The 21546-nt window shown below is 38.1% G+C and overlaps 1 protein-coding gene across 2 annotated transcripts in view; it reads right to left on the minus strand.

Moving 5' to 3' along the window:
* The window catches only part of PTPRN2 (protein tyrosine phosphatase receptor type N2), a 630571-nt gene that overhangs the window by 12197 nt on the left and 596828 nt on the right, over positions 1-21546 (minus strand). For both annotated transcript variants that reach the window (XM_064385950.1, XM_064386029.1), the window contains 3 exons: positions 20697-20863; positions 15017-15070; positions 12940-13004 (listed from right to left, as the gene is read on the minus strand). In XM_064385950.1, the coding sequence (XP_064242020.1) occupies positions 12940-13004; positions 15017-15070; positions 20697-20863 (286 nt within the window). The remainder of the gene's footprint in view (positions 1-12939; positions 13005-15016; positions 15071-20696; positions 20864-21546) is intronic.

The following is a 21546-nucleotide window of genomic DNA, read 5'->3' on the forward strand; positions in this document are numbered from 1 at the left end:
GACAATCCAAACAGAGACAGGGACTGGTTTGCTGCACCATTTTTTCCACCTCTGAATGCCTTGAATACTACAGTGATGGGAAATACTTAAGTGCCTGGAGAGAATGATCAATGAAACTTAGTGCAGCAAAGACAGGACACTGTTTCACAAGAAAAACATCTTGGAACAAGAAAATTCACAGGACAGGAGATGACATCAATGGCATAGGAAAAAGCCAGCATGCCTTGTTCTCTGTACCTAAGTAAACCTCTTCCTCCTCTGCATCCACATGTTCTGCATCTATTCCCTTACTGTGACAAAAACAAATGTGTTTAAATGTATATTGCTAGTCCTCTATTAAACCTCATTTTGTGATGAGGGCTTTTTTCTATTCAGGCTTAGGATGCTCTGTTGTTGGATTATGTAAATTCAGCTCACTACCACTGGCGTGTGCAATAGTCTGTAAAAAGTTTTCTGGTGACACATACAGACAAAGAAAGAGATTTTCAAGGCACAAAGGGAGGTCTGAACCCAACCTGCCTTCACAGGTGAGAAGAGCTCAGTGTTTAAGGGCAGCATGAACTTTCAACCCTCTTTGGAATTATTTTGCTGAAATCTGACACAAATTCAACACTTTCTTTGCCATGCTGAGGCTTTCTCTTTCATCTGGGAGTATGAAAATATGGCATTACATTCTACAGTACCCAATAACAATTTATTTATGCTTTTGAGCCAGTTCAGGTGGCAAAAATTACAGCATATGCTACATGACATCGGGAAAGAGGAATACTGCATCTAAGGACAATAGGGTCAAATCATGCTTTTACTGTGGTGGCTGCAAAATATCCACACACTGCTAAGGCATTGAAACATTTTTTTATCTGGAAAGCCCACACAAACTAAATTGGATGCAGTGGTTTAGAGCAAAAGCTAGAAGAGCTTGATCTACTGATTTCAAGGATATCCAGTTATTGGAAGTGTTTTTCTTAGGCTTCTAAACTATTAAGTCCAGTAACAGATGCAGATGTCAATTTATTGGCATACAACAAATAATCTACAGGAAGAGTTAAAAATACTAGGCTGGACAGCAAGTGACATTTGGAAAAGAAAACAAAATATGTCAAAAATACAGTATTTTCTATCTTTTCTTCCCACCAATATATATGTATCTGCCACTGGTTTCAGAAGCTAAAGAGAGGGATAAAAGAAGAAGCATTTAAACAATAAAGAACTGCCTTTTCACCTTTTGACTGTATTTTACTTTGCAGGGAATAAATTTGGGTTGTGTTTGTGACAGGCTTTTTCACAATGGATTTCATTGCTTGTTTTAAATGAACATACAAATGTAACTTAGTGTGAGACTGAGCTAATATTGTACCAACAGAATTGTGAAAAATGACTGTGCAATGTGCTATTTTTTTAAACAGAACACACATTTGCAGTAATTCTCTGTGAGCCAGATACTGCCAGCCTTCCCCTGCCCCTAGCAGCTCAGTGAGCTGGCTGAGTAAATACCTCTGAAAGCACTTCCCCACCAGTGCAAACCAGATTTTAACTTCAGTAATTAACTATCATCTTCCTAAAGGCTTGAAGCATTCACAGTGAGTGCACAACCACCCACATCAGGAACATTAACTGGATAAACTAAAAGAAAACAGGAGAAGATGCAAGCTGAATGATATTTTGCCCCCGAGGAGAGAAGAGGTTTCTGAAGTTTAGGGTCATATCCTTTGCAGCCCTTTCTCTCCCTGCAGGCACGAATGCTGGATGCATGCTGGCACTCAGCAGCTGGTGCTCCTGATTAGCAGATCTCAAGGGGTTAAAGTGTTTGCCCTTAGACAGTTGTGTAAGTGGAATATCCAGCATGTCATAAAAACATGGGTAAATTCCCCTTTTCTCCTGCAATAAATAACAACCCAGCCTAATTCTGCTGCAATAGACTCCATGAGGTGACCAGCAGCTCACAATATTTAAAATCACTGTGAATTACCCAATGCTAGTTTTATGACTATAATAATGAAAGCTCCCCTCTCTTCTCATTCCCCTAGACATGGCAGGGGTCCTATTTTGCTAAGCACAAGACACATGAGAAACACTGTGGAGGATGATCCATTCCACACTGTAGCAGTACTGCTGTCACTGTGATGGCACAGGAATATGACAATGTTTGTCAAGAGGACTAACATCTTTAAATGTATCAGTTGGGAAGAAGAAATGAAGGCAAATAATTAAAAAGTTTTTTTTCATATTCAGCAAACTACAGAGTTTGTGCATCTGAAAATGTGCTGGGTTGTTTTTTTTTTCAGTTTTAAGAACAATCACCATTGTTACATAAATGCATGAGAAGTTTTAGTTTAATTAAGGTAATCTTTGAGATTTTTATGTAATAGGCTTCAACATACACCGAAAGCAAAGTCAAATGTTCTATTTTATTCAGTACTAATGAAAAGTGCAGTGTAGATTCTCTGAGACTGATAGAATTTTATATTAAAGCTCTGTCTTAAAAGGAATATTTTAGATTCTAGATGCTCTGAATTTCCTGTGTATTTATAAAAATAAAATGATGTTTAAATACTTCATCAAAGCAGTTATTTGTGGGGGGTTTCCTTTTAAACAGCCCAAAGTGAAGAATTTTCTTTGTGAATGTTTCACAAATACATTTTGCTCATAAATATTAAATTAAAAAGGACTTTTATAGTTGGGAAAAACTTCCAGATATACCTCAAAAATATATGATTATAACCCTGTAGAATGGCTATAAATTTACTGTTACTGTGATTCCTAAAGGCCGGTTTGGTCATTAGGGGCTATGTTTAGATAGATTTCAGTTCTCTTCCAGACTGAGATTCTGACTTCCTGCTAAATGATTTAGCCACTTGGGCTAAATCATTAAATTCACCCTATGTTTCACACCATCATTTATAAAATGAACCTTTTTTTTCCCTACCTAATGAGTTGTTATGAAAGCAAATCCATTAATGATTATAAGGCAGTTGGACACTAGAGAGGTGAAGACCTAGATAGATCCTCTTTTTTTTTTTTTCCAATACCCTTTGCACCTTTCTCAGCTCTCTTTCTGTTCTCATTGACCATAAAGAGATCACAATACTGAATATGTGAGGCAGGAGTTGTGCTGAGCAGTTGTAAAGGGAGGGTTATTAGCACCTTTACCTTTTCTCCTTCAGGAAATTATGATGATCAGTGTGGGAATAAGTATTTATCCCAACAGAAAAAAAATGGAGTACTAAGAACAGCACAGAAATGACCTGTCAAATGCCTTTTTTTTCATAGTATTCAGCTTCATTCTAGTCAGATATTACCAGCCTAATGCATCTTTTTATATTTATTATATTGTATAGATTTTGAATTAGGCCTTGAAGGGCAAAAGGACTGGTTAGCTAAGATTAAAAACTAGCTTGTTAAAGTCTTGAAGGAACAGTCCCTACTACACTTCTTTCTGCTGTTGTTGCTAGAAGCTGAAAAAGAACCAATTAGTGTTTGCAGGATGCTGCTGACCACAGCCTTTGGCCTTGGATCCTGCACGGCTCAGTGTTCCCAGACAGCTGGGAGTGCTGGGGAAGATACACTTGTGACAACGTGAGACAGCAAAAACACACTTGAGAAAGAAAATAAGGGGAAACAATAGAGTGCCAGTGAGGACACTAAGCTGTCTCATCACAGTGTGCCTGTGTTTGGGAAGAACACAAGTGTTTGTCATGTTTGGGTGATGGCTGCATGACTCATGTCTAAAAGTGGCGCGTCACGGTCAGAGCGAACGCGCGCGCAGCGCCTTCACGCTGCCTTCCTTCCCTCCCCATCTGAAGACTGACAAAGAGGCTTTCTTTGGTACTGCGTTTTCTGCCCCCTTTCTGCATTCAGCTTTGCCACAGCGAGGGGATAGTGAACTATGGAGACCAAAGGACAGACAGTAAATAGATCCAGGTCCGGCAGGAGCCTAATACACAAACATACCCATCTACACTTCTGTCTGCCATAGTGTATAGAGACAGAAGTGGGCTCTCTGGGGAGTTAGGAGGGTAAATCAGCACTCATGGACTATTACACTGTCACAGCCATGCTGTTTCCAATGTCTAATGTAGCTGGACATAGCACAGATATGCTATAGATTTGCAAATCTCCTGAAGCCCTACATGCCTCCAGCTTCCCACTGAGAGCTTCTAAAGGAAGGCTCATGTAGCTGCCCTGGCAAGTGTTTGCCCCATTGAGTACTTAATGTTGCAGCAAAACATTTAATCACACCATATGAGGGGCAAACTCAATCTGATTAAAGAGAAAAGGGTCATAACTAGGGGGAGTGTAACACCACTTCTTCACTGACCATTAGTTTTAATAGCAAACCGGTAATATTTACTAACTAGCTTAGTCTCAAAGGCCCAACCTCATCTCATCTACTCCAGCCATCCTTGAAGTTGGAATTGGAGTTAGTCATCTCCTCTTTCAACAGCTAAGAGAGAGAGGGTAAGCTCTGATGGGCAATTCATTTGCCTGAGAATTATCCTCCAGAGGCGTCTATCGTTCTCCTTGATGACTGAGGAGACCCAGACAACTAGGTTAGGTGAGATGCTTAACACTGGATGTTTTATATGCCTAAAGTTAGCTGGAATGAACCTGGGCTGAAAAGAGCTGAGTGTCTGCTCTTCACTTCTGGATTCACAAATGCTAGAATCTGCTAAAGCTTACAATGTTTGAGACCTGTGCTTTGTGTCTGTAGCCTTCCCTATTTCCCTTACTTCCACATTTGGTGATTTTGAGGGAAATGACAGAAGAAGGGTAATGTGGAAACACAATGAAAAGATAAACCAGCAATACAGTGTAGTGAAGGCCAGGGAAGTGAAAAATGTGTCCTATGAGTAACTGCTGTTTGTAAAGTGCTCTGCTGCAAAGAAACAAGAGTATTTTCTTCCTTCAACTTGCATTGTCTAAGTGCCCGCTAAATAAAAAATGCTTGTAAGTACTAAAGATAAAAAGGGGCCTGACCATCAGCTAGAAACTACAAAAATAAAAGCAATTTTCATTTGTAGTTATCCCAATGTCTGCTGCTGTAGCTCTGCTCTTGGCCAGGAGGATCATTTGACGCTTTTCATGGAAAGAGAAAAGCATCAGCAAAATCCTAGTGAGGGGTACACTTTTAAAGATAACAAAAAAGATTAATGTATTCAGGTTGGCATTTTCATTATAAGCTTATTCACTCTTTGAGATGAACAAAATCTGTGTGCATGTGAGTGTAGTTAGGGATGGACCCAGCCTGTGCCTGATCAGTGAACTGTCTGTAATTTCAGACAAAATACGTAAGTGCTTCTATGCACCTAACAACCCAAATTAAAATTGCATTACCTTTATTAAAAAGAAAACCAAAGCAAAACAACTTCAACAAAAGTACCCAATGGGCAAAGCAAGCATGTAAGTGGAGAAGGGAGTGCTTAAAGTAATAAAAGTGAAGTAATTAAAATGATTGTGACAGTCATGCACACACAGAGTATACATTACATATATGCATTATATAATGTGTTACTGTTTGCACATTTTGTATTAATACTCAAAGATTGCATGCAATAAATGTACAAATGTGATATGGCTTTGTCTGTACACAATCCAAAGGAAGGTGACACTGAAGATGGAAGACATAGGTACAATCTAATATTTTAAAAATGATACAGGAAAATAATGCTTCTAAGTTTTACACTAATTTGAACAGCCTTTCAGGGATAGAAATTAATTGCTGACATGTCAGTTTTTAAGTTAATATCCTTTGTCAATGCAGAAAAAAACATGCAGAAACCACTCATTGTAACTGAATGCAAATGGATGCTAATTTGAGGACCAATCCTTCCTCACTTCCACTGTGTGTGAGAATTGTCACATCACATTCTATACGCAATAGGAATTGTTTCTCTTTTACAATTAGATTTCCTCCACCCTCCCCAGAAGTTAAAAGTAAAATGAATATGCCTAAATTACTACATAAGAACTGCTACAGAAATAGATGCTAATGAGTTTTATTCCATATGGGGTAAAATATCCCATAATCACCTATTGTCACTGTAGAAAATACCAGTGCATGCATCTAAATTCAACTTACATGTGCATGTGCAGACACACACACATACACAAAGCACATACAGAGCAAGTACTGTGAATGTGCTGTTACTTCCTGCTAATAGGTGTTCCCCAGGATCAGCTCCCATGGAGTTTTACACAATTTGCTGCTTTTAGTATCTCTTCCAGAAACTCTTGGTACATTACCTGAAAGGCATTCGATCTCCACGTGATGAATCAAACACGAACAAAGTCAAGATGCTTATTGCAAAAATGACATTTATGAGAACATGTTTCACTTGGCCTTAAAAAAATCTTGAAGCCCCCTTTGGAAAATATGCATTTTCTTTCCAGGAGACACAGAAGTAGCTCGCCTACATAAATCTATTAAATTGTAAGAACTACATTTTACATTAGTTTCATTTTACATTGCATGTAGGTGGTAAAGCTCTCACAAGACAGTACATGGAGTGACCTGAATAAAAGATGCAACTGTTATGGATTCATAAATAAGGATAAACTCTTTAAACAGAGTTTGTCCTTAAAAGTGACTAAACTGGTCCAGCTTTAGAAACTGTAGAATAACTACATTTTAGCTACCAAACTGTACCCTTTACAGCCAGAAGACCACCACTGGTCAATTGAACACTCCTCTGCTGCATGAGATTAGCTACCGAAAAAGAAATGGTTTTACTCTCTGTACATAAACTTCCTTTTCCAAACATGTGTCCAGCTGCTTTCAAAGCAGCAGCACAGTACTTCTGTGACCCAGCGTTTTCACTTTTCCATATCCTAACCTACCCATGGTGGGAAAAATGCCGCACAAATTCCTTATCTGCTTGTCTCCTCCTTAGTTTCAGTCAATGACCTCTTGTTTTCAAATTAGTCACTATCTCAAGCTGCTTACTGACATCAATACATTTCTTTCAGGGTCTTCCAGCACTCTATGGGGACCCCCCTTCGTGCTCCCTCTCCCAAGGAATAGCCCATGCCTGATCAGTCTTTCTTCACAATTCATTTGCCCCTAACCCTGGATAATTGGGATTGCTTTCTACCATACTTTCCTACTCCCAAGTAGTTTCCAATAAAATCCTCACAATATCAAGTAACTAAAGAAATATGGCTCTTTTAGGGTAATCCCTGACCAACAAATTATATCTCTATATATATAAAAAAAAAGCTAAAGAAATGGTATCAATAACAATTGATTGATACAATTTGATTTTTGCATGAAATCTTTATGTTCTGTAAAGGAAACCACCTAAAAATGCAGACCATATAACATACAGTGGGAAACATCATCCAAGAACCAAGAACCTTCCCCATGGTCACTAATTCATTTCAGAACAGAAGCTTGTAGAACATGCTACATTTTTATCTTCCTTTTATGAACTATTAATTGATAACTCCATACAGGCAATAACATGAAAAAAGCTTTAAAGCATTAGATGTCCAAATGTGCTTTTCAAAGGAAATAAACACTATTTTAAACAGCTTTTTCTAAATAGTAAGAGTTTGCTGAGCACCTCAGGCTGGACCATGAAAAACTATCCTATACATTCCCTATACCCTTGTGCATGTAGCTGGGGGCCCAGCTCTCACAGTGATTAATGATCTGCTGGGAAAGGCTGCAAGAACGAGCACTATTTGCCTAATTGTGTTTCCAGGGTAACTCATTACATAAAAGTTACAATACATAAATGCAGCTCATTGGAAAAAGCAGCCTTATAACATACGATATGTTTACATGGACACGAGCAGCTTCCTTTGGCAACTGAAACAGCAGCATTTCAGATGTACATGGTTGGCATTACTGCTGCTGAGAACTGAGGCAGTCTTGTGGACAGCACAACAGTAAACAAAATAAACCCCAATTTTTTGGCTCTCTATTTTTTCTTCTGTGTTCCTAGAGATAATAATCTGTCTCACTCAAATCTCAAAGACCAGCCATGTAATTAATTCAAATTTAGATCCTGAAAACAAGTATATTTTTAAGTCCTGAATTTTTCTGCTGTAAATTTTTTTCTTAGAATGCCACTTATTTCTAATCCCACTTTTTGACCCTCTAACTATTATTACCTTTAAAAAAAAGGAAAAAAATCCCATTTACACTATATATTCTCTCAACGTCTGAAGAAAAGCAGTACATTAAATTTTGTTTTCATGGGAGAAGCTTGATCCTGGGCTGAGGAAATATTTCCTCATTCACCAAAAGCATGTCAGAAATAGTCAGCTCAGATTTGTATCAGAACAACAGAACAATAGAATTTTCTCAGACTTTGCATAAGGACTCAAAAATAAGCAGATTGAATCCATTTTAACACGAGTATGGGCAAGCATTTCCTTTCATAAAATCCTTTCAGAGACGAGCTAACCCCACAACTTCATTATGATTGTTAAATCCAAACAGCAGATAAGCAAAACCTCAGCAAGGGTTCAGATTAGCCCAAATCATTTGATCACGATGAGTCAGAAGGCGAATTAAGGAATCTTTTGTTTTGCCTTAAAATGTCACGGTATAAACTGCATCTGCTCAGGAGCTGACTCACAAGACCCTCAGACAATAGGGTAGCAGGGGCAAGGAAAGGACTTGGGGAGATAACCTCCACAGCCAGCCCTGGCCAGAGTGTGTGTGCTCATCAATTATAATCCAAGCTTTTGAATGCAAGAGAATAAACCGTTGGTTCGGCTTTGCTAAATCGAATCTTTTTTGCTGGGTTTTAGAATTTGGAAATCAATACTTTAAAAGGATTTTAAAATTCATATTCGCCTTCCCTTTGACTCATCTCGTTTCAGCTAGTTCAAACACAAGAAAATGGATGGTCAGCAAACCCTAAGCAGCTGCTGGCTGGATGAATATCTAAAAATCAAACTATTATCTACACTATCCAAGACTCACAGTTCAGAAAAATGAAAGTGGGAAGACTCATAATCTCTCTTTTTTTTTTTTTTTGTGTTTGTGCCAAAAACACTCAATAAAAATGTCTTGCAATATATCACATTTTTAGTCACTACAATAAGCCTGTGGGAAAGACATGAAATGAGAAAATTCTCGACTTTTCTCTAGATCACACAAAAAGAAAAAAAATCTGATCAGCTCAGCATTACTGTGAGTTTGAGGGGAGGATGAAATATCAAGTAGACTAAATCTAAATCATCTTATCTTCCCTAGTAACAAAGGATAAAACTTGTAAACACATCAGGAACGTTGAAATTCTCAGCAGAAATCAGCCTCAGAGAAACAGTCCCTATGAAAAATCCAGCAAGCATTGTTATCTACAAAAACAATCCATTATCATTTTTTGTATTTATTTAAATCATGAAAATGCACATGGGCTGAACTAAATAACTTCTCAGCTTCTAACTCAAAACTAAAGCCTGTGCTAAGATGGCTGTCACTGAAATGAGAGGTGATTTGGTAACTGTCTTAAAACTTTAACACCCATGTACAAATAGTTATCATCGTTAAATAGGTACCGTAGTTGAAACATGTTAAATAGTATTAAAATATGTTACTGTAAGGCCAGATTCAACACAGTCCCATTTTTCTTATTGCCTTGATGGGTATAGGATCACGGTCTCTGCACATCACAGAATCACAGAACACCAGCTTGGAATGGGACCTCAAGGACCAACTCGTCCAAACTTTCTAGGTAATAACATAAGAAGCTAGGAAGAAAAAAAAATTATAGTAATAAACTGCATGGTAAATAGCGACATTAATTATTGGAACAGTAAAACAAAAGGATCTACTTTGCATTGAAACTTCCAGCTGACATGACACAGGAATGATAGCACAGGATAGACACTCTGTGCTCTCTGCCTATTCCAGTATCTCAGATTATTTCATATGGATGTTAGGAATAAGTGCACAGATGCAGTCATTGCATTTACTGCACCGAGGACAGTGAAATTCATTAAGAACCTCCCCCAACAGCAAATCTGTCCCAGTGCCCCTGTGAGCTCCCGCACATCCTTCCACCAGCTCAATTCACCCCCCAAGTCACCATGGGAGCATTTCTGCCCTCGTTACCAACTTTTACTGTCCTGCAAGTGCCCTGAGCTGAGGTGCTTTGCTTCTTTAAATTTTCATTCCTCAAAATTCCCTTCCTCAAATTGATGTGGCAGATGTCAAACAGAAAATCCTCCCCAACTTGATTTCTTTTCCCCTGCTTTAGGTTTTAGGAACGGGTCCCTTGTTGGTGGTTTTCAGCATCTAAAATAGTATGAGGGTTGGCAACAGCAGGGTAGTAGAAGATATGAATTTATAACGCGTTTAATAGACTAAGTGTTAGCACTAATTCAATGAGCAGTAGAAGAAATTGTAAATGACAAAGGCATTTACAGTTAACTGTCTAAGAGAATGCAGGGAAGTAAATCATTACATGAAAAAGGAGCTCCTTTGCCCAACCTATTAAAGAAACCACTAAAGAGCCAAGGTATTTATTGATTGCTTTCTACTTTCCCACTGCTGAAACTAAGTACTCCTCTATTTACTTTGATTTAAAAATGCATTATTGTCTACTTTCTAATAAACCAGACCATGGAACAAGAAACTCAAATTATTCTAAGTTTATTCTTAAAAGTCTGTGGTGTTTTTTTTTTTTTGGTTGGGTTTTTTTGCCTTTTTTTTTTTTTTGAAAGACTGAAGGCCTTAATCCTTAAAAGCCTTTTTGAAAGAAGGGTTCCTCGATGCTGGCCCTGCAGCTGGGCCCAGATTGAAAGTGCACTTACATTTTTATGTTCAGCGCTGAAGGACTCTGAAGTTAGCCCTCGCACTGCACATAAAAGCTTTGGAAAGGGCATTCTTTGCCACTCGTGCAATTCATTCTCTAAGAAAAGGAAATGGAAAGAAAGATTTCATGTCCAGGGCTTCAGGCCTTTGATCATTTGATGAACATTGGATCCTCAACCTGGGCCTCCAGCTTCTCAGGCCAGACAAAGAGGGCCCCGGCCGCACAGGCTGGGCCGTGGCTCCCGCCCGAACAAAACCTTTGGCGGCCGCACAGTGTGACAGCCTGGGAAAGGCCCACCTCAGCAGGGCTGAGATGCCCGCTCTGCCCTTTGATCTTTCATTTAAACTCCAGCCAAAGCACCAGGTCAGGGGATTTCGCGTCGCACACCCCCACGGGCAGAGGGGAGCAGGTCAAGAACAAAATGGGGGTGACCGATCTCCAAAAAGCCCTGTGACGCCTTTCTCTGGCCAGTTTCACATGACTTGTCTGGCATTGTGCAGCGCTAAGCCCACACTTAAAATGGAATTTGACATTACATGGTACAATGGAGTCAATAAATGGCATTCTTCAGTGCTTTTACAACAAAGTCAACCCTCTCCCTTAAGTGGCTGAAAGCCTCGAGCTAGAAAATACTCCTCATTTACTTCTATATGCCAATAAATTGCATATACTTTAAATCTAGTTTTCATTATGGCTTCTCACTGCTGATAGCTGAAATGAGTGAACAAACACTTAACAAAGGTCCACATTAATTCTATGATGTACCATTGCTTCTATTTTTAAAGTCTAGGTTGTCACGTGGCAAGTAACAAGCATTGGAAATATCTCCATATTCCTTCACAGAGCAAAAACCTATTTTCCAACGAGCATGAAAAACTAATCTCATCCCACTGAAAAATTTATTTTCAGTACAGCGCAAAGGAGAAGGCAAACATACAACTTCTTTTAGCATCAGTGGCAAGTTCCACATGATGCTTGCGGGCAGAAAATTCAGTCCATGTTTGATGAGACATGTTAACAGAACTGGGGAGAAAAAAAAGAAAAGCTAAAATCTTCTTTCTAAAGGGACCGGATACCACCATGTCCCAGAGGACAGGAATATTCAGGATGCAGCAGCAGATGACTGCAAAGCATGGAGAGTATTTTTAAACTACATATAAAAATATGTCTGTGTTAGATGATATTAAAGAAATGCTGTAAAATTATTAGAATTCAAAGAATTAAATATTGTTTCTCTCTATAAATTAGTATGTTTTTACAACTAATCCTTTTTCATTAAATACATGTGTATGTATAATGCCAGATGCAGCTAAAGAATTCAGGTTAAGAATCAATAAAGGCAAATTTCTTTTTGCTTATTTGGTCAGGTTTACATGCTTAGTCTCACCCTCTTTCCTTCTGAAGACAGTATCAGCATTAAAAATTTGTTCAGTTCTAACAAAGATTATTTCCAAGTATCTCAAGTACTTCCCATCGTGAACAATTTACCAATCAAGGAAAAAAAAGGAAATGGTCCCAATCTCTAGAGAATCTGTAGATTGTTCATTTTAACAAACAAGTTTATTTGACAGATTATTTCCCACATCATAAAATTACATATCACAGATGAGACTTCTCAGAAACAGAAAAGTTAAATACATTGTTCAATATTGAACAGATAGTGCCAGAACTGGCAATGGAGATTTATTTTCAGTCCTCTGTCCTGTTCACTACAGTCTTTTTCCTTGTAAGAAACAAATCTGTGCCAGACACGAGGCCCTGTCTGGCACCACCACTTCTACATGTGTTGGTGGCAATGGGCAGCTCCAAAAAGGAAAACAATCACATCACCCACATGGGCAACGGCCACGACACAGCCCAGGACCCAGATCCTGTAACCACTAAATTAGGGTTGTATAGCCCCAAGGCATCTCTTGTAAAAACTGTAATAACTATTTTAAATGATAAATTAAAAAATTAAAATACTTCTCAGTAGCACAAACACACCTCTCATTCACAAAGGATTTGCGTTTGGTATGAAAATAAAACTACAGAACATTCAGGAAAGAGTACAATTTGCCTCTAATTTATTCTCAGATTTTCTGTGAATATTGCTCCCCCACTGTTGTCATGGCAACACAAGCACATATTTCAGTACTGAGGAAGTAAGAAGCCTTTCGATTCTCACCTTTGGCCATTTTATTGAGAACCATGTCAATTAGAATGTAGGTTCCACTTCTTCCCGCACCATCGCTGCCAACAGAAAAGGAAAAAGAAAAAATAAAGCCTATCAGCGTGCATCTAGACTCAACATGAAGGTACCTGCCCTTAATGCTACAGTGGTACACATGGTGGGAGAGGAGAGAACGAGGGGTTAAAGGAGGGTACTGAGAGAGGAGAGAAAGCTTGCACTGAATAAACACAAGCTGGTTATGGAAGATTAACTACTACCCTGCACGGATAACAGGGCTTTGTTTTGATTATTTAAGCCAAGATGTGTTTTTGCAAGAAAAGCATTTTAAACAACAGTGGAAAATCCTAAACCAGGATACCATTTCTATTAAAAAAGTGTACATATAGTGACCTTACAGTCACTTATATAGGAGATGAATAATTCAGAGTAAGTTTGACTAGAACTTTATCTAGAACAGTCAAAAATGCTCCAGAATGCATTTGAGCACAGTGGTCAGAGGGAATGCAGAGATCTGCCCAAAAATAAATATTTAATTACTGAGGACTGCAATCTTTCTTTACTATATATGAGTGGTTTGTTTTTAACCTGTACCTTTCCCTTTAATTCTTCCCTAGTAACAACGACCAGAAAGACATATTATCTCGTTATTTTAAGAAATAGCTTTAACTTCTCTATATCCATAGCCCTTCCTCAGAGATGTGAGACCAAGCCTCAGGAGGGGCAAAGCTCCCTAATCTGAATGCAGCTTGTGTCCCTTTCAGAGAGCAACGTGTAATTGCCAGCGTGATGCTCTTTTAGAGCTGCTGTTAGCAAACATAATTAAGACTTTAAGTAAAAGCTTTTTTCCTTTCCCTCCCCAAAATTTTTACAAAGGTGCATGTGTGACCCATTAGGCTGGTATGTAGTTTTATTAATTAAGCCATTATTTTTATTGATAGCTCAATTTGTGTAAAAGAATTAATGAAAGAAAAAAATAATAGAACAGCATGAAGCACATTATCGCATTCAGTTTACAGTCAGGCTATGAAACTTAATTTCTGTAGACAGAGATTTTTTTCTTTCAGTTTTTCTTTCAGTTACTAGATCACTGTTTAGAGAAAAGGAGCAAGTGGTAATAATTTTTTTTTCTCTGTCTATGAAGGGAACAAAGACACAATCTTATTAGTTAAGCTGAATAATGAGAGACAAGACAGCAATCAGGCCCAATAAAAAACAAAAACTCCTGAGCTCATGGTAGATATTTCCATCCATCACAGTAAGGAAATAGCAAGAAATTTGAAGGCTCTTCATTGTGCATCAAATCATTCCTTTCTCATGTTTCCTGAAGGCAATGCAGACCAGCCCCCTCTGGAGTACTCAGCTCCTTGCATCCTCAGTCTGAGCCACATGTGAGAAACACGTCCCCTCCCTCCTCACTCCCATCCAAAGTGAAGGAAAGCATCCTGCCTTTTAGCAGGTCTCTTTTTCTGTCTTCATTATCTACAAGGATATTTTTGATAAGTAAGTCAGAACCCCCAATGGCAAAACCCAACATTAATGTTATTATGGTAAACTTTTCCACTGAACTGCCCGACAGCTTTCATGTGCATCTATCACATTGTCAGGCCTAAAAATAGTCTGTGCTTAAAGAATTACTCAATCTCTGGGCAGCTTTCCACTCCCTGACATTGCTCTCTTCTTACCCTGATCACTAAAAACAAGTAAAGAAGAAATAAAACATAACTGTGTTAATAAAATAAAGCAGACTAAATTGAGAGGGCATGCAAAGTACATCTGTGATTTTGAAGGAGGTGTGCAAAATTGAAGGGCTACTTATTCTAGAAAGAGTGGCCATACGTTGTTAAGTCATGGCTCAACATCTAAAAAATCATATGGAAGAATAATTTTATGATGAAAACAGAGCCTAAATATTAAATCGCATTAAAACTCAATTGAATTATACTTAAAACTTTTAGCCTACCTCACTGTTTAGTGATTCATATAAAGTTTTAATTTGCCCGCTTTGTTGATATCTATATTAAATTCTTACACATACAGATCTCTCTAAAGCTATTTTAGAAATTGTACTTGCCTGCAATGAACAACTACTGGACAAGAGCGACCCCTGTAGCACTTGTTTACTTTTCTGAAATAAAACAGACACAAGAAATTAATTAAGCATATTACATACTGTTTCTTTCACCAACTGTCAAAAATAAGCAATAAGAAAATGCAAACATTACTGACTTTGAAGGAACACTCAGGTTGATAGTTTCCTAATATAACAAGCAATTAGGTAAATAATCTTCCTTAAAGTTTGATTCTGGTTTGCTGCCCAAGGAATCCCACAAAACATTCCATTATTACTGTTTTCTGGGCAAAAATAAAAGAGCTATTTTCTCAAATGGTTCATTTTTTAGCTCCAAAATGAAGATTATCATGAGATGTCTTGGTTTTGAGGCAAACTTTGAGTTCATGAGCTTGCTCCAGGAAATATCAAGGGTCATCAAACTGAATATAAAATTAAAAAAGGCTATTCCACTACACTTTGTACAATGTGTGCTGATCTGTAACACCACTTCTTCCCAGAAAAGCAAATGCCAAATCTCCTGAAACACTTAAAAATTCTAAAATGTAATCTTATAATAGTAAAAATAACTAAACCCATCAGTAAGCTTTGGTTCTACTACTTTAGTTCTATTGCAAAAGTGTTATATATTTAATATTTACACATTGTTGTCTTCGACAGCTTCCTGGTTAAACATTTGCAGTGGCAAGAGAATATATGTGAAATCAATCAATAAAAGTACAACCACAGAACAGGTCAGCTGATGTGTAAACTCAATGAAGGAATTAACTCGTGCTGAAGCAAACCAAGATGCTCAGTCTAAGAATAGAGCCCACAAAATTGGTTTAAATCTATTTAAATTGCCTTACAAACACCAAAATCCCAAGCCCTCTCTTCTGCTCTAGGATATATTTTGCATGTCAAGAATGTTACAGGCCAAAAATCCATAAAATATGCACACATATGTTAACAAGGCAAGATGAATAAAGGCTAAAATGGGAAAGCGTTGCTTCAAGAAATCAAAACCTTTCATTCAAATTATTTGATGAGTTGTTTGAGTTTACTGGAACTGGAAGGTCTCCTGTAAAATCATTTCATAGGGCAGCTTCCAAGGGGTGCTCTAATAGTCCCCAGGTCAGTGTAAGTGCTGCACAGGATCCTGATAACTAAACTAAAGGGAGCTGCTGAAATGTAACAACAGTGGTGTGATGTTATTATGAATTTTAAAGCATAACTAACCTACTGAATCATTTAGTTCTTGGCTGTTCATCTATTCACTAACATCTGTGCTGTGAAAACATGCACATATCTTTAAACACTGCTTACAGTATAGCCTGAAGATGCCTAAACTTCTGACAGGGTGCTGGGATACCTGGAACTCAACCCAAATGGGCTATGGAGGTATTGGTGATATCCCATGAAACCATGCTTTCACATTCTTATTTTTGTTACTTAAGATTCTAACCAAACTTGAGAACAATATTAAGTTCTTGTTGGGATTCCCTTTAAACATTTTAATTCAGGGACTTTTCACAATTCTTACTCTCTTGCTTACTTATGTAGATCATACTTGCAGAGACATTCTGTCTATATTTATATTCCCTGGATATAAGTAATTAATGCAGTAGAACAATGTTCTTATTAAATGAGTGGTAAGCCATTGAGAAGCACATGACCTCAGAAGTTAAATGGACCATTTATATGTCCATAAATATATCTACATGCAGGCAGTACCAAACAAAACTTCAACGACTTGGGCTACAGCAGAGTTTTCATATGAATGCACCAATCGATTCCTGATGGTTGTATCCTGAGGATCAGCTATTTCTATATGTTATAAAGCCTGGTGTGGTGGGGCTTTCTTTGGTTTTTAAAAAAAATTATACAGTAAATGATATTTGAAATGTCTGTACCAACATCTGATACAGTCAGCCTGCATTCCCCAACTCGCAGCTGGTCACTCTCCCCCCACCCCCATCAAGTGCATTAGTAAAGAGTTATTTTTCCATTTCAAGTATTAAATAAAAGCTAATCACTACAGAGGGGTATTTACCGTTTCTCTTTCTGCTTGTGTGGTTCCTTTGTTCCTTGCATGGCACCACTAATATGATATTTGCATGTTGTGACTACTCATCTACCAAAGTCCTAATATAATTTCAATGGCAAACTCGATCTAAATCTATCAGACCTCTCAGTAAATCAGACAGCCAGAGACACATGTTAGGGAAAGACACCTTATGTTTGTCAGTTTTATTGAAGGCGTTTCAAACATTTTCATTATCACACATTTCAGAAAACACATTAAAACAAAGGGTTTCAATCCAGCTGGTTCATAGCTTTGTCTATATATAGCTTATGAAAATATTTAGAAGTGCAGCAACATCTCATTTCATTCTTAGTTCTGGCTAATGAGAGTGAGCTGAAAATTCATCAGTAAGCAAAGTTCTTGAATGTTGAAGAAAATATATATTATATATATACATATACAGGAAGAATTAACTTAGAAAGAATGATTAGTAATACAAACCAACCCTTGGCTCATTGAGTGAAAAAGAAATCATCATGCAAACCATCAGCAAGCAAAGGTCAGAGGTCGTTAGAGGCTCAGAAAAGGGGTTTCCCACATTGTCCCTGCAGCAGAGTCACAGTTTCCAATGATCACTTTTGTGACTATGCAACTGGGCTCATATTACTAGCTGCAACATCACAAAAATGACACTGGCAACCGCTAATTAGCTGGCAAAATAAGAATTTGTCCATTTTTAAAGTGAGCAGTGTTAGTAAATGCCATTGCACACAGCGAGAAGTGATAGCATAATAGATATATATTTTAAGCAAAGCCCTCACATGTGATGCTAATTATCTTTTAGCTTAGCAGTCCCTCTTTAAAGTGTAAATGTGCTCCCTCTGGGCTTAAGAAATATTTAATGACACATATCAGTGCATGACTAACAAGCTAGTCCAGAGCAATAATGATTGGTCTATTGTTCAAAATGAAATTAGGACTCCAGAAGCATTTAAAACTGACCAGTGGTTTCCGTAGTAGCCTCACCTCTCAGGGACTGTCTTTTGTACAGATTTGTAAAGTATATAGAATAATCTCTTTTTGGCAATTTATTCCTACATTATGGAAGTATGATAGATTATTCAGCAAGGTTTAATGTATCTGCTAGATGCAAAATCATCTAAATCACTGTCTGATACAGAGTAAGAGAAATGTAAGCTTTCAGTTTTCAAAGAGACTTGCAAAATTTACTTCAATGAAAATGTTTAGGTCCATATTTCCACAGACTCTGGGCAAGGTAATTTTGGGAATCCAATTTTTCTTGGTGATGAATTATAAAAAATAGAGGGTTGGTTATGTATATGCTTAATTTCATATATGTATGTGAATATATAAATATACACACATATCCATATATATATACAAACACACTGAATGCACATAAAAACATAGATAAGATTAAAAGAAATGAGAGCAGCCCCTTCCTAGCACTACCCTACTAAGAGTATGGTAGCACTGTCAGACATTTTTCTGGGGGCTTTATGACTCAGCTGTTGTAATTCAGCAGAGTCTGTACTTTCAATAGAAAGCTTCAGGTGCAAAACATGTATTGTATAAATGAATTCCAAATACATTATTTTAGCAATAGTGCATTAGTTTTTTTGTCATTAAAAAAGAAAAAAAAAAAACGAAAAAACAACCCAAAGATCAGATGACCAAGAAAACTGAGATTCATAGACCAGGCTATTGTGCATGCCAAAATTCCTTTTCAGGCGGAATTTTACTATGCATTCAGTACTATGAGTTCATTGTACAAAATCTGCACGTAGCAAATGATTACAGTACCCTGCACTGGACTGTGAATACATGTGAAATGAACACTCAGAATTCAATTAAATCTTAACAGGTTCATTCCCATACTGGCTTAAAATACAAAGAATGGCAGCTCTGCTACTTTTCTCATCTAGTTATCATTTTTCTTTTTCAAAGTATTGCACAACACTTCTTCCACACGGCTATTTAACCCTTACACAATGTCACTCTAAGAGGCGCTTTCCTGGTGGTGTGAACTGTGACTTGCTGTAGATCTAATCCTGCAGCTCATGCAGGGACCTCAATCCTTACTGAAACAAGCCAGAGGCGAGGTGCTCTGAACTTCAGATGTCCTGGCTGTACAGGCTCATTTATGCTCTAGTTAGAATTGCTAGCAGATTTCCCACTAACTTTGAAAAGAGCAAAGCTGGGCGCTGCACTGGCTCTGTGCTGCAGCCTCACACGGCTTAATGGAACCGAGTCACAATTCTCACTACAAAAATTCACTACAGGCAACTTCCTCGGTACCACAAGCAAAGGGAAATCAACCTATAAAAATCATATTAAAGTTGAACCCAGAGAAAAAAACCTTGAAAATTCAATTACAGTTTCAACTCCATCCCATGGCTGTGCTTCCTTGCTCCACTATTGCTTTTGTGTTGTGACTCTGTAGTGTATCCTTACATCCTCACCTAGCCACAGCTCCAAGCGAGTCAGAGCAGCTGCACTCCATTACCTGACCTGCACCGTGTGAGATGTCTCTCTGCTCTGAAAAGCCTTGCAATATGTACAAGAATACTGAGTAGATGAAGGGTGGCATTTAGCCCTAAATTTTTAAGGGTAGAATTTTGCCAACAGACAACTGTGCAACCAGCTCCTGTTGGCTGTATGCCAGCTCCTCCCCTCGGGTGCAGATGCACAACTTCGACTGGCATCAGTCAGAGCTCCCAGCACTCCTTGAAAGAAACAAGTTTGGATCTTTTGAGCGCTGAGCCCCGTATAATCACTTTGGGGGGTTGTAGATAATATTGTAGAGCAGAGAGAACAACATGTGATCCCACAGGCTGCTGGCGGATGGAGCACCAACTCCCCAAACCTCCTGGAGATTCTTTTCATTAGCCATAAGCGCGTCACTGTGGATTAGCTGGTACACGCTAACACCTACACGTGATGCACTGGGCACGGTTTGCAATCAAATGAAGATTATTTCGCTCCAGTATTTATCATGCATGGCTTTAATTTTCAAATTAAAATTTAGATAGGCACAGCAAACATTAGAGAATGTGGCGAGGACTTTCACAGTTTTTGCCTTTGTATATTTGTATTTTAAAGCCACACTGACTTTCTTTAACGTTCCAAAGGGTATGCTTTGTCAATATTTTCATCTGCTTCCTCAAGCTTCCACCTTCCTGCAGTCAAAGGTCTGCAGGCCTTGCTGTTGGATCCTTATGAGCAAATGGTACCATGGGAATGATGCTATCGCCATATGACTCCATTGTGATTCTTTTTTTAAAGCTCACACTTCCTAATTTACTTGTGAAAGTCCTGATATAAGGATCTTGGGTGAGCCACACAAAAAGCCTGGAAGTTGCAGAAATGAATAAATACTTGAAAAACAAAGAAATACAGAAGCACTGAGATTATACAAAGGGAGGAAAGGTATTGATCTCTAAATGCAAAATGAATATGTCTTAAACCCAGGCAACATCTCTTTGTGAGGCAACACTAAACATCAACCTAGTGAAGATATTTCTCTTGGTTTAGCATTGTGGCATCACAGGCTGAGGAGCCCCATTTCAACCCAAAAATTCTTTAAAGGAAAAAAAAAAAGCACTAGTTCCTCAGACCCGTATCATCTTAGAGGAAGCGCCATACTTTGTGCTTTACCTGCGGAAATCCAGGAGGGATCTGGTGGAAGCAGGAGCCCTCTGATCGTTCCAGCTGAGGAAGTGGAACTGGGTCACCGTGCGGGTCTCGTTGGTCTGCAGGTTCTTCAGGTAGAAGCTCCTCACGAGGAAATCCTCGCACCAGATGTGCTCAGAGACAAGATTTACCTACACGCCCAGGAAGGAACAAACGGAGATCAGCAATTCTGCTTGCAAGTCACGTCTCCAGGATTGCACGTGTAAGATTTCTGGGATGAAGGAATTGCATGAAATTTTTTTCTTTATTAGCAAACTGGCCAGTATGGAGGGAAAAAAAATTCATTTAGCAATCAATGTAGCTGTCAGAAAGGGGTTAGCTGCCATTGCTCTTGCATTGAAAACAAGAAAAATCTTGACATTTTTACTGCAAAAGAAAAATTCATTGAATTAAATCTTTATAACATGATGTAAATACAAAAGATATTTTGAAAATGTATTGAAAATGTGTTAGACTGGCAGTTTCTTTCTTTTCAGAAATGTCCACAAATGCATTGCCCAGCCCACTCTCAAAGGTCTTAAAAATCTGAGTTGTATTCACATGAGAAGTAAAAATTCAGTTTCTTTTGCTATGAAGAAAAATAAGCATTAAAAAATGCAGCTTATTTGCAGAGCTCATCTTTTCAGAAAATGACTTTATTCCCATTTTAGTTTAAATAACAGTATTTCTTCAGAATTTCTCCACATTTCTTCGTATTTGGCATTGTTGTATTATTTTCTTTCTCTACACAGCTGGACCACTGGAAAAATCTGACAGTCGTTGTCAATGTTGCATTGCAACATAACTCGTGATATGATATTTTGGGCTAGAAATG

This window comes from Passer domesticus, chromosome 1 (genome assembly GCF_036417665.1).
Source record: "Passer domesticus isolate bPasDom1 chromosome 1, bPasDom1.hap1, whole genome shotgun sequence".
NCBI classification, from domain to species: Eukaryota; Metazoa; Chordata; class Aves; order Passeriformes; family Passeridae; genus Passer; species Passer domesticus.